Source organism: Acinonyx jubatus, chromosome C1, assembly GCF_027475565.1.
Source record: "Acinonyx jubatus isolate Ajub_Pintada_27869175 chromosome C1, VMU_Ajub_asm_v1.0, whole genome shotgun sequence".
NCBI classification, from domain to species: domain Eukaryota; kingdom Metazoa; phylum Chordata; class Mammalia; order Carnivora; family Felidae; genus Acinonyx; species Acinonyx jubatus.
This window is the reverse complement of record NC_069381.1, coordinates 160,120,876-160,134,752: the sequence shown is the minus strand read 5'-3', so window position 1 is coordinate 160,134,752 and position 13,877 is coordinate 160,120,876. Positions and strand designations below refer to the sequence as shown.

Below are 13,877 nucleotides of genomic sequence, written 5' to 3'. Positions count from 1 at the left end.
AAGGGAAAGGAGATAGGGATGAACATGTATACTGACAACAAATAAATGTGTGATTAATGTAATTTTTAGGAAATTTCACTTCTGTTACATATTGTTAAAATCTGTGCCCTTTGGTAAGAAGATTGGGGAGAGAGATGATATAAATGTTGATTGAAATGAGGGCAGAAGAAAGAAGGAAATTTACCAGCATCCTTAGCTGGCTACTTTAGAGGGAGAATAGAAACCCAATTCTTTTAAATATAAGGGATGCAAGACAGTTCATCTTAAGGTGGGCAATGTGTGTTGTTCCAAATAAGACTACCTGGAATTTAGTTACTTTATGAGCCAGTATGGTGGCATTTAAAAGAGGAAAACTTAGAATAATGCATTATAACTGCATCTCCCGCTAAAGATCTTTTCCTGAATAGTTGGTGAACCTGTGTGCTACCCCAGCCACCAAAAGTAGGCGAAGTTAGGACATGGCCCTGGTCAAGGCATTAGTTCTTAAAGACCCTGTCATTTTTGAACAGTTAATTTGTGATAGGATCTCCTCATTTTTTTTTCAAAGTATAAATGATATATAATTATGAGTTTCAGGAGTACATCATAGTGATTTGATATTTTTATACATTATGAAATGATCACCATGATAAAACTGGTTACCATTTGTCACTATTCAAAGTTATTGCAATGTTATTGACTATGTTTTCTATGCTGTACATTAAGTCCCCAGGACATATTTATTTCATAACTGGAAATTTGTACTTTTCAGTCCCCCTGACCTGTTTCACCTACTACTCAACTCCTCCCCCTTCTGATGGCCAACAGTTTCCTGTATCTATGAGTCTGTTTCTGTTTTGTTTGTTCATTTGGTTTGTTTTGGGGATTCCATATGGAAGTGAAATCATTTACTATTTATGTTTCTCTGTCTGACTTATTTCACTTAGCATAATACCTTCTAGGTCCATCTATGTTGTTACATCTCCATGCTATTTATATAGCATGGATATAGTAATTTACCTTAATATTTTGGGGGGGAACTAGGCAGATTAAAGTAAGTAAAATACTGGAATTTCTTTTGAACCAAGATAAACAGAATCCTTTAAAGAAGCTAATAAGGGGTATCTGGGTGGCTCAGTCAGTTAAGCGTCTGACTCTTGATTTCCGCTCAGGTCATGATCTCAGGTGGTGAGCTTGAGCCCTGCATGGGGCTCTGCACTGGGTGCGGAGCCTGCTTAAGATCCTCGCTCCCCTCCTCCCTCTGCCCCTCCTCTGCTTATGCACACCAGTGTGCAGTCTCTCTCTCTCTCAAAAAAGAGCTAATCAATGAGTTATTTGATAAGGAGTTATTAAGGTTTTAAAAACCTAAGTAACTTTTGAACCTTTTGTCTTTAAGATCTGGTCTCTGGCTATTCTTCTTTTGAGTAAGAAATATAAACAGCTCCCTCATATGCTTACAACTAATTTACTCATCGCTCAGGTTAGTAAACATATAGATATTTGGAATTATACTTTTTTCATTGATTATTTTACTGTAGAGGAGAAAATTATTTCACTGGGTTTTTCCAGTTATAAAGTCAAAAGTATTTTTTACTGAATGCAGTCAGTTACAACTTGATTACAATTAATTCATGCCTAATTTATTATATACCACAGTAGGTCTTGAACTGTATATGAAGGCTGATAATGGTGGGCAGTGATAATTTTGCATTTTTTAATAGAAATAACTGAATCATTAAAGATTGAATTCTCTCACATTTTTAATAGAAATAATTGAATCACTAAAGGTTGAATTCTCTCACAATCTTATTCTTCTAGTCAAATCGTTGCATATCTCAAATTATAATGGAAAAAAGTTTAGCACTTTTTATGTAACCCATTAATAATTATAAGGTTAGTATTTAGAATGTTGTCTGTTTCAATTATGTACATTGTTAAAGACTGTGTAAAAAGGGGTTTTATCATAAAACTTGAAGCTTTAGTATAGCTAGCATAATTATTCAGCAGTCCTTTAAAGTGAATAATTATATTTGCTGTGAATAAAAACATTTATGTGACTCATATGAATATGACTGACTTTGTTCATAATTTTTTCTTCAGTCTATTGTCTGTGCTGGAATGATGATATGGAATTTTGTGAAAGAAAAAAATTTTGTTGGACAAATTCTGGTGTTTGTTCTATTGTACAGCTCCCTCTATAGCACCTACCTGTGGACAGGTGAGTTGGATCATAAATGGAAGTTTAAGTCTTTTGTCATTAGAAGCTCTCAGCTGAGAGCTGACCTTTTTGAAGTCTAGTAGGATAGGATTAAGGCATTCTCTCGGCCACTACTGTCACTAGCACAGGCCGTCAGCAATGCTGTGCTGTTTCCTGGTGTACTGTATTCCTGACTGGATTCAGGGGGTTTCCGGTCACGTGGTCTTTTTCCTCAGGATCTTTGGCTCTCGGCCCCAGTCAGCACAGCTCGCCTTTGGACACACCAAGAGATCAGGTAGTGGAGGCAAGTGAAGAAAGGAGGGAGGGAATGGCAGACAAGTATGAGGCATGTGAGGTATGTCCCCGAGATCACCAATAGGGTCCAACAGAACTGAGTGAAAAATTCTGGCTCTGCCTTCAGCGAATGACTTAACTTTTACAACCTCAGTTTCCTCATCTGTGAGACTGGGTTATCACACCTTGCAGAGTTACTTTGAGAACTGAATGAGATATGGGTATTTATGCCTACTACATATTAGGCAGTCAACAACTGGAACTATATTATTAAACAGAAGGAAAAGTGGTTATATGAGAACAAGAAAAGGTAAGGAATAAAAGGATATGGAAATACAAGAGTACCCGGTAAGAAAGACTGTTTCTCATTTCAACTAGCTCCAAAAAAGGGATTCAACTGTTTTAGCATATTGTCATTTTGAAGTATATAATATTTATTTGGATGCATACATTCCGGTATGTTTGTGAAACGTTCTGTCTGACTGTATTGTATTCATACCAAAGATGTGAACCCATAAAATGGCACATAAGAGGAAAATGGTAGAATGGAAGCACTGGTTATGGTCACTGTTAGGAGGCAGGCGTCAGGAAGTGGCTTCAAGGGACAGGCCTTTGATTTCATGCCTTTAAGATCACAAGTAGGGCCCTTCCAAGTCAACAGCAGTGAAGTGAAGCAACACTGAAGTGCTTCACATTGCTTCACATTGCTTCACATTGCTTCACAATGCTTCACATTGAAGTGAAGCAACAATGTGAGGAGAAATTATAGAATGAAAAATTCAGTGCTAACAGGAGAAGGTATGCGCTTTCTAAAGGCAATATATCTGTACCTAAACCAAGGTGAGTTCGCTCCTTGGTGAGTCACAGATAGAAACTACACCTGGTGAGTCGTCGCACAAAGGAAACTTTATTTGCAACAAATAAGGAGATCATAACTTTCAAAGCTGTGACTCCCTGCAGGGGTGAGTGGGTTCCTTTTATTTAGGGTTAGGATGCATATTTAGATAGGGAAGCCTTGTCATGGTATGTAGAGGCAGGCACATGGTCACACCTTCAGGAGACATGGCTATACGTACATTGTATGTTATGTAAATGAGGCTGTGCTCCTTCCTGGGTGGAGATTTTAATCCACTTAAATCCATTTAATTTAATCCATTTAAAGGTAAATGTTGATCATCCCAGAGGTCACTCCATGGTCCATCTGCGCAGGTGAGAGTCAGGGGGTTCACTCAAAGTGGTCTGGGTGGGTGGTCTGGGTCACCAGAGCTCTTCCTCGAGCAGTCATTATTGCTTGAGTGGTAGTTTCGGTTTGCATCATGGGATGTTAGGCCTGTAGGATCCTTTGCCCGAGTTAAGAGGTAAGTTGGAAAGAAGAGTTTAAGGGAAAATGTGGGACAAACGTGGGTAAGTACAAGCATGTGAGCAGTAAGGTCAGGTCTTGGGATCCAGCTGGTGCACATCTTGCATAGCCTAAGAGTTTTCATGAGATGTCAAGTAAAAGAGCCTAAAGATTTCTATTTACAAATACAGATGAACCAACTTGATCTCGAATACTTAGGTTTATTAATGGTAAACTTATCATATGAATAGGAGAACAGCAAATAGATCAATATATCAAAAATCCCCCAAGTGTCCTTGAAATCCTATTTAAGCATGCATGCCAAAATCTATCCAGAGACCTTGTTCTGAATTCCTGGATCCCAGTGAAGGTGCCCCTTACCCTTGTTATTATTATGCTATAACAGAATTTTAAATCTAAAGTGTCATTGTAAATCATCTGTTCAACATTTCCAATTTCATTCATGTGCATACTGTCTTTGCAATTTTTTTATGTTTATTTATTTTGAGAGAGAGAGAGAGCAAGCAGGGGAGGGGCAGAGAGAGAGGAAGACAGAATTTCAAGCAGGCTCTGCACTGTTGGCACACAGCCTGATGTGGGACTTGAACTGACAAACCACGAGATCATGACCTGAGCCAAAGTCAAGAGTCAGACCCTTAACCGACTAAGCCACCCAGGTGCCCCCATCTTCACAATTTTTGCCATATCTGCATACCACTTGTCCTTTTTTTATTTTTCCCTAAAAATTTACTCCCTTTTTTTACTTTAATAAATTGAGCCTTATATTAAAATCCCAGGTTTTGGCCGCCTGGGTGGCTTAGTCAGTTAAGCATCCGACTTTGGCTCAGGTCATGATCTTGCAGTTCGTGAGTTCAAGCCCCACATTGGGCTCTGTGCTGACAGCTCAGAACCTGCTTGGGATTCTCTCTGTCTCTCTGTCTCTGTCTCTCTCTCTCTCTCTCTCTGCCCCTTCCCTGTTCGCACTCTGTCTCTCTCTCAAAAATAAATAAACATTAAAAAAAAAATTGAAAATAAAATAAAATCCCAGGTTTTGGGCGCCTGGGTGGCTTAGTTGGTTAAACATCCGACTTTGGCTCAGGTCATGATCTCACAGTTCGTGAGTTCAAGCCCCACATTGGGCTCTGTGCTGACAGCTTGGAGCCTGCTTGGGATTCTCTCTGTCTCTCTCTCTCTCTCTGTCTCTCTCTCTCTCTGCCCCTTCCCTGCTTGCACTCTGTCTCTCTCTCTCAAAAATAAATAAACATTAAAAAAATGAAAATAAAATAAAATCCCAGGTTTTGTGTGCTAGTTTTTCAAGTACCTGTTAAAATAAATATGGAGTGCCTAGGTGGCTTGGGTTGCACGTCTGACTTCGGCTCAGGTCATGATCTCATGGTTCATGAGTTCGAGCCCTGCTCAGACAGCTCAGAGCCTGGAGCCTGCTTCAGATTCTGTGTCTGCCTCTCTGTCTCTCTCTCTCTGCCCCTGTCCCATTCATATTCTCTCTGTCTCTCTCTCTCTCTCTCTCAAATATAAATAAACGTTGAAAAATTAAAAAAAAAAACAAAAACCCAAAACTAGTCAAAAAATTTCACCTTCGTACCGCCTATAGTCTCTACAGTTTGGAAACCCTAGTTTAGTTGAAGTCCTTTGTTTTTCAAATGAGTTAAAAAAGGCCTCAAGAGATTAACTGATTCTGGCAGGAACTCTCAAAGCTTCTGCCAGAAACTCAAGAGAGATCCAGGGCTAGCCTGGGCCTATTGGTATATCCATCGTTTCATAAGGCAGGAATGATGACCTTTAGAACTTTAAAGAGTACCCTCATGACCGTAACACAGCTGGCACACTATTGTGTACCTTGTTTCCTTGGCACTTTGAAAACCTAGAACTATAGAGTGTCCAAATGTACTTAGGAAGGAGCAGTGGTATTAAAGTAGCTCTTGAACTTGAGTAAGGTGTGGGTTCCCTGTAAAGGAAAACAATTCTCAAGAACCTCGGTGTTGATTTGTATTATTGTAGCATAGTGTTACTTAATCTGTACCATCTTGGATCAGAGTCTGGATTCCTTATATACAGCTAATATACAACTTTAAAACCAAAGCAAATTCACAGATGAGAGTCCCAGTTACAAACTCTGTGAGTCTAATTAGCAACATTCATTGACATGACAAAAGATGTTGTTTTGCTAGTCTGAATCACAGCTTGGAATGTAAAAATGGAATTCATTTCTCTGGTGAGGGTTTTGGTTTTTTTGTTTTTTTGTTTTTTTTTAGTGTGGCTTGCCTTTACTTTCGTGTTTGGATTTATGACCTGGTTCATCTCACTGCTTTTCTCTCTTCAAACTACCACAGAACCTTCCCTTGGGCATGCATTGTGATATCATTTGGCCTTCATTTGGCTCAAACTTAATGTAAAACCAAATGTAAGCTCTAAAATCATGAGACTATACTTTGGTTATTAGATGGGCATCTCGATGATTATCGATGAAAATATATCAGATAGATTTAAACTGTCCCGTAAAAATTTCTAGACCCTGCAGGATATGTCTTAAGAGCCCTAGGGGTCCATGGATCTGAGTTTTAGAAACTGATAGAGTTGGACTTAACCTTGGATCAGAAGGCTGGGTTTGTAGTCCTGCCCTGCCCTCTGCTGGCTATGTGGCTTGGGCAAACCTTTGCTTCCATAGCTATAAAATGAAGGTGTTAATTTAAAAGTGGTCCCTTCCAACTCCCAAGTTCTAAGATTGTATAACCATGTAGGACTGATTAAATTTTACTTGTATAAATAATTGGATTTATGGTATAATGTATGCTCAAGAGTTTTAAAACATTTGTTTTTGTATTCAGTTCATATTATATTTGTATTAAGATCTGTCATTTAGACTTGGGTCATTTTCCAAAAATTAAACCTGTATGAGAATTGCCTATACTTTCTTACCACCAGCAGAGTGGGGGTGTTTTTATTTTTAGACTTGTTCTGTATCCACTTACATTTTTTTAAACAAATATACTTAGATTCCAAACATATCAGTCAAAAGAATAAAATGATTTGGGCTTTTGAAAAAATCCTCATGTATAAAACAAGAAGATTTGAGCAAAAAAAATGACACAGGAGGGAAAACATGAATGATTTTGAGGAAATCTTGCTTCAAAATATTGGGGACAGCATTTCTTGTAAATTGTAGGGCAAAACCCACAGACTACCATTGAAATAAGTTTGGTTAAAGTTCTATGAAGTCCAGTCAACATCAAGAGTAATTGTCTGCCTTTCAATCTCTATTTCTTGTTCATAGGCCTTCTGGCAGTTTCTTTGTTTCTTTTAAAAAAGAGAGAGAGTGTACAAATTCCTGTTGGAATCATCATAATATCTGGCTGGGGGTAAGTTGATAGTTTTCTGTTTGCTTACGTGTTTCCATATATACAGTTCCTATTCATCCTCTTTTTCTCTCTCAAACCCTCATTACAGAATCCCTGCTCTCCTTGTTGGTGTTCTTCTGATAACTGGAAAACATAATGGGGATAGCATTGACTCGGCCTTCTTTTATGGAAAAGAGCAGGTAAGAGGAGTTTACGGACAATTCTGTTCTTGGGAATGTCTCTTTCTAGCTTGTTACTGTGTTTTGCTCTACTTACATTAAAAGTTATTTTACAAATCTGTTTATTTATTTATTGCACATCACATTGGTGCTAAGGATTTCCAAATGCTTCAAACTTATTGGGTCTTCTTCTTTTTTTTTTTTTTTTAAGTTTATTTATTTTGAGAGAGAGTACGCGAGTGCTCGTGTGAACAGGGGAGGGGCAGAGAGAGAATCCCAAGCAGCGTCAGCACAGAGTTCAACATGGGACTTGAACTCACACACCGTGAGATCATGACCTGAGCTGAAATCAAGAGTTGGATGCTCAACCAACTGAGCCACTCAGGTGCCCCAAAACTTATTGGGTCTTCTTAAACTCACTTATGAATTATGTTTCCTCTACTGGAGGAGAGAGTGATTAATGTATCTACTGATCAGAATTCTCTAGGGCTAGGGCCCAAAGATGTGTGTTTGTAAATAGGTTTTTTTTTTTTTTTTAGTGTCATTTTTGAGAGAATGCAAGTGGGAGAGAGGCAGAGAAAAGGGGACAGAGGATCTGAAGTGGGCTCTGTGCTGACAGCAAGCCGATGTGGGGCTCGAACTCACAAACCAAACTGAGGTCATGACCTGAGCCGATGTCGGAGGCTCACCTGATTGAGCCATCCAGGTGCTCCAAGGATGTGTGTTTTTAAAAAGACCGTCAAAAGATTTTGACTTCCTATCTCCTTTTTTCTTTTTTGTAATTTTGAACTTTATTGGGTTGTTGTGAGAATAGATAAGATTATACATTTAAAGGACTTAGACTAGTGCTGGCATATAGTTAGTACTCAATAAGTATTAGCCAGAATTATTTATGTTTAGTATTATTACCATAACAGAGTCTCCAGCTGAGGTACCCTTGAACTTAGGTATTAAAACAAGCAAAAACTTTAAATTAAAAAAGGCCTGTGAGTAGTCATTTAGATTACTTATAGAAGAAACCAAGATATTGATGTACAGTGAAAGAAGCATCTAGAAATCTTACATGATTACAAGCAAATCCTAGTTTCTCTACAAGTAACCTATATCCCTTTCATACTCTTAGTCTTTTTTTGAGAACTACTGTTCTAAAGCATTTGTAGCTGTGGGGATATTGTATTTCCCACCAGAAAAAGTTCTCTTAACCTATTCTACTGAGATTATCAAAGATGGGATTACGCAAAGTGCCCTAATGTGTCTTTGCAACAACTGGCAGATGATCATCACGGCAGTCACCCTGTTCTGCAGCATTGTGATAGCGGGCATATCACTCATGTGTATGAACCGCACCACCCAAGCGGGACGCTATGAAGGCTTTGACCAGTCTCAGAGCCACAAAGCAGCAGAGCCTGGGAACACTGCTTTTGAGGAGAGTCCAGTGCCGATAAACGATCCGGAACCTTTTACAAGCTCTATCCCGGAAACAGGTACGATCCTTAAATGTAAAGAAACGCTTCCATGCCTGTATAGCGTGTATCCCGAGTGTTTCGTTTCAGAAAACTCCCTTGAACTATCTGGAATATCACAGGTATTTGTCAAATGAGGGACTTGAATCATAGTCAAGAGCAGAAAGAGCTTGCAGGTTCTTCATTAGATTCACGTTTGTAAGTCTCTTGTGAGGATCATCTTGTGTTAAATCCTAAGACTTCTTTGGACCTGAAAGTTTAGGAAAAAGTAACAACTGAAGGAAGTCCCCTTCCAGGAAACCCAGCACTTAAAACATTTGTTAACTTGACAGTCTTGTATCAGGCAAGCACCGTAATAAAATGAATTAAAGGAGGCCTGATGAAACAGAGTTAGTAGGAATTGGCAAACTGTAGTCTGCAGGCCAAATCTGGTCCCTTGACTGTTCTTGTATGGCCCAGTTCTTACATATTCCGTGTTCATGATGTTTTGTTCGAACACATCCGTGCTCACTTATTTGTGTATTTTCCATGGCTGCTTTCATGCTGATGCTGGTAGAATTGAGTCGTTCACCAGAGACCAGGGGCCTGCCAAGCCTACAGTATTTATCATCTAGTCCTTTATAGAAAATGTCTGCCAATCCTTGGTATAAGTGAAAGTATGATCTTAACTAGTAACTTTGTTAATAAGCGTCAACAATTGTTGTGAGATTTGCTTCAATTCATGAAGGGAACTCAGCAACAGAGTATGCATTTTGGATTCATTGCCGCATGTGGAGATTTCATAGACGTAAAACAGTGTGCCAGGAAGTGTCAGTGACAGTACCTATTTTGTTCAGAGACTTTGTGGAGTAGAGGGATGACTAATCTCAAAACTGTTAGCTGTAGGGGCAGCTGGGTGACACAGTCTGACTTCAGCTCAGGTCATGATCTCGTGGTTCTAGGGTTCAAGCCCGCATTGGGCTCCCCGCTGTCCAGGCTCCGGGCTTTCTGGGCTCCCTGCTTTCGTGCTCTCCATCCTGCCCACTGTCAGCACAGAGCCTGCTTCAGATCCTCTGTTCCTCTCTCTGCCCTCCCCTGCTTGTGCTCGCTCTCTTTCTCTCTCTCAAAAAGAATAAACATTCTAAAAAACCTATTAGTTCTAAATATCAATAAAAAGAGAGAGAAAGAAAGACAAAGATCTTAAAAATTTAACTATTTTTGTCTTAAAAAAAAAAAAGAAAACCCCACAAATCTTACCGTTTTACATTGCCCCCTTCTCCCTCTCTTCCTTCCTCCATCCCAAACTGGAAGTATATAGCACAGTAGCTAAAAACAGAGATGGGAGCCAGACTGGCTGGGTTCAAATCCTGACTCCACAGTTTCCTGCTCTTTGATCTGGGGCAAAGCTCCCGGTGCCTTGGCTCCCACATCTGATGCTGCCAATGTTACTACATAGGATGACAGGGTCCTGCCACACAGGACCATAGTTTGCCAACTCCTCACTTACACACTATCCCTGCCTCACTTGGGACTCATTTAGTTCATATTATTAATGGTGCTCACTAATTTTTTTTTTGTTAGAACCTTTGCGATTACAGCATCAGAATTTCATTCTTTTGAGCCTTCTTGACCTATTTCCTTTTAAAATGGAGGTTCAAGGATTCTATTTATGTTTTCACTAACATTTTAAAAGCTGCTTTCCCTAAGTCTGCAGTATTTTCTGATCCTGCCCATCACCCTTTCCTTCCTCACTTTCTTTATGGACTCTTTCAGTGATCCTATAAAGGATCCTGAAGACCACCACTCTGGCTGGCTCTCTATGCCTTCTTTCCCCAGGACTGTTTCAGAACTGGCTACAGAAAGCCTGACAACTTGTGCGGGGAACACGAAACCAAGTGTCTTAAGCCCAGAACCTTTTGCTGCTACCTCTACCTGTATTTTAAAATTTTTTTAAGTTTATTTATTTATTTTGAGAGAGAGAGAACCACTGGAGGAGGGGCAGAGAGAGAATGGGACAGAAGATCTGAAGCAGGCTCTGAGCTGTCAGTGCGGAGCCTGATGCAGGGCTTGAACCCACAAACCATGAGATCATGACCGGAGCCAAAGTCAGACGCTTAACCGACTGAGCTACCCAGGTGCCCTCACCACCCCCGCCATGCCTGTATTTTAAAAATAACTAGTAAAGTGTACCATAGATATTCTTTAAACCTTGTCATCATCATCTCTGGCAGGAAAACTAACTTGCCCTGTAATGTAAATAAATGAAGAGCCAGAGGACAACTATTGCATGGTTCCATAGGAAACCTTCCCCAGTGTTTACATTTCCCTCTCCTTGTATCACACTGTTTATAATTGCCTTTCAAATAGTCTGTATAACCCACTTGACGGTAAGAGCTGTGACTGACCTGCCCAACGTTACGGCCTCAGCACCTAGCATGGTATCAGGCTTACTGTAAGTGTTTAGTAATATTTGCGAAATGGGTGGAGTGATGGATGGGTGCATAAAACACACCACGATTTTCTGAAGCTGCCCTACAAATTGCCATGGCAAAGTACGTGTTTGTTTACCCATTCATGGATGTTCGCAGCGAAAAGGTTTTAAAATCCACATGGTTATTCTCCTTCCGCAAATCCTGCCGTCTTCTGCATTGCTAGTAGTGTTAACACATAACACATTACATATGCAGCCTGGCCTCCCAAACCTTAGTAGTACAACATAGATCGTTCATCTCTACCTCTTGCCACACATTTGTCCAAGACCCGTGATTTGCACGTTATAAATGTAGAATCATGATTGAAAGGAAAATTAACCTATTTTAATACGAGCTTGAAGGTTTAGTTAGCAAAGAAAAAGCTAACAGTCTAGTTATACATCCTTTGTATGTTAGAAGATAAAAACGGCCATCGCACTTTCTGTGGTGGCTGCGATATTATGCATGTACATTCACGCCCTATGTGTATGTCACTGGAACCGGCTGGCTTTATACCTGTCTTCTGAACAATGTTAGCTTAGCTGATATAAGCCTTCAAGTTTCTGAAGATAGGAGGGCCAGGCCAGATGATCTCTGTATTTTCTTTTCTACTATGCTGTGTTCTATTTTCACCTTGAGAGGTGGCATCATTATCTTAAATTTAGAAAGACGCTTGTGATAGTTTATTCTACATTGTAGTTTTTATACTTCAACATTTTTTTTTTTTTTTTTTTTTTGGTTAAGAACATTACTGAAGAATCGAAACATATTGTCAATGAAAGTTTCAGCCTAGGCATTATTCCTTTTTCTAGCATATTAAATTTTAATGCAGTTTATCACTGAAGTTATTATTCTATTCGAATCCATTGTCACGGAGCACCACGTCTTATATACGTGTGAAATGTTGAAAGGACACTGCATGTGTTCTCTGACTATGTAGAGGAAAAGTTACAGCTCTATAGCAGGTCTCTCGGTGTGACTTCTGTAAACCAGTCTACCTATAAAGCAGCAAGAGATTTTCAGCCGTATATATTTGAAAAAACAAAAGAATATAATTGTTTTTACTGCATCTTCTAGACGCATAGAAAACACATTCTTGAAAGAAGTGAGTCTTGAGCTGAACGTAAAGGAAGAGAGGACTTCAGTGAATTAATAAGAGTGGGAATTGTATGTGTTTCTAACTAGGTCCGGAGACCCAGATAGACATGGGATTTGTGGAGGACACTGAAGAATTGTCCTGAGAGAAGGGAAAGGCCTTGTTGAGTAGTGGGGGCATTTGGATAGGGAGAGAGGGGCCAAGTCCTCATGAGCCTTTTAAATTCAAGCTAATGAGTTTGAATTAACTACAGTAAACAATAGAGCAGTCGTGCATGTTTTTAAGGAGTGATGGAATAAAGGCTCTATTTTAAGAAAGTGTTCAGATGCTTAGTTCTCAAAGCACAGTGGTAACTCATGAAACAATATGAGTTGTCTCATACCACAAGGAGACAATATATAAAGGAGCTGAGCTTTTGTCTGCCACCCTTTAAATGTTAACTTCTGTATAAGCACGTGCAAATTCTTCTTGATAGATCCCATGTGAAAATATTGTGGCTGCGTGGGAAATGTATGTGTGTGTGTGTGTGTGTGTGTGTGTGTGAGAGAGAGAGAGAGAGAGAACGGGTTGGTTTTTTTTGGTTTGTTTTGGGTTTGTTTTGTTTTGTTTTGTTTGACATTTCTCGAAGCTGTTCATTTCTGCTGGGGTTGGTCCTTATTCTCGAATGCTGTCTTACTTATATAGGTTGCTGCTCCTGCTCCATGGGAAATGGTGGATTATGCTGCCCATCCGCGGAGCCGGTAGCAAACACAAGCACCAGTGGGCTTGTGACTCCTTCCTCTGAGAAAAGTAAGTGCCTCCAGGCTGTGAGGATGCGCTTAAGGAACAGAAGATTCCTCTCCTTAGAAAGCTGGACTGATTATGCATTCTCAAATAAGATGGGGAAGAGTGCTAATAGGATAATAGTTGTGCATAGATAGAATATTCATGAAAAAAATAAAGTTCTTATAGTAACTGGTGGAATTCTACACACATTTTCCAATAAATGTAACCCATGTAATAACTCCAAGAAGTTTGCCCCAAGTGCCATTTTTTTTCTCAGATGTTTTTCATATTTTAGCAGCTGAGACTCCCCCTCAACTCATTTCCTCCAGGGCCAGTGCTTAATTACATTTTAAATCTGTATACTTTAAATATACCCTTTCTCATAAAATAAGAAAAATCTTTAAAAGTAATAAGTTTTGACATATAGACTAAGAGACTGAATTACATTTGTGGTCTAAATTTCAAGGTTTTGTTTGTGCCCAAATTGGAATATGACATTATATTAGTAGAAGGTGTACAGCATAATTCAATATTTGTATACATCACAAAGTCATCACCACAATAAGTCTAGTTACCATCGCTCATCATTGACCCCCTTCACTCTTTTCACCCTCCCCTAACCCGCTTCACTTCGATAACCACAAGTCTGTGTTTGACCCTGTCCTAGCTCTTGGTGGTCTCTAGAACCTTTGTGATTGTCTAAGTAGCCTGATTTATTCTTGAGAGTCCCAGTTGTTGAGGGTGTGGTAGGTCCCGTCA

At 39.5% G+C, this 13,877-nt stretch overlaps 1 protein-coding gene across 1 annotated transcript in view; it reads left to right on the top strand.

The window, feature by feature from the left end:
• GPR155 (G protein-coupled receptor 155) overlaps positions 1-13,877 on the top strand; it is a 47,645-nt gene that overhangs the window by 19,068 nt on the left and 14,700 nt on the right. Inside the window, exons 6-11 of the mRNA XM_015086402.3 lie at positions 1,376-1,459; positions 2,080-2,197; positions 7,102-7,186; positions 7,275-7,365; positions 8,618-8,828; positions 13,038-13,142. Coding sequence (XP_014941888.1) covers positions 1,376-1,459; positions 2,080-2,197; positions 7,102-7,186; positions 7,275-7,365; positions 8,618-8,828; positions 13,038-13,142 — 694 coding nt within the window. The remainder of the gene's footprint in view (positions 1-1,375; positions 1,460-2,079; positions 2,198-7,101; positions 7,187-7,274; positions 7,366-8,617; positions 8,829-13,037; positions 13,143-13,877) is intronic.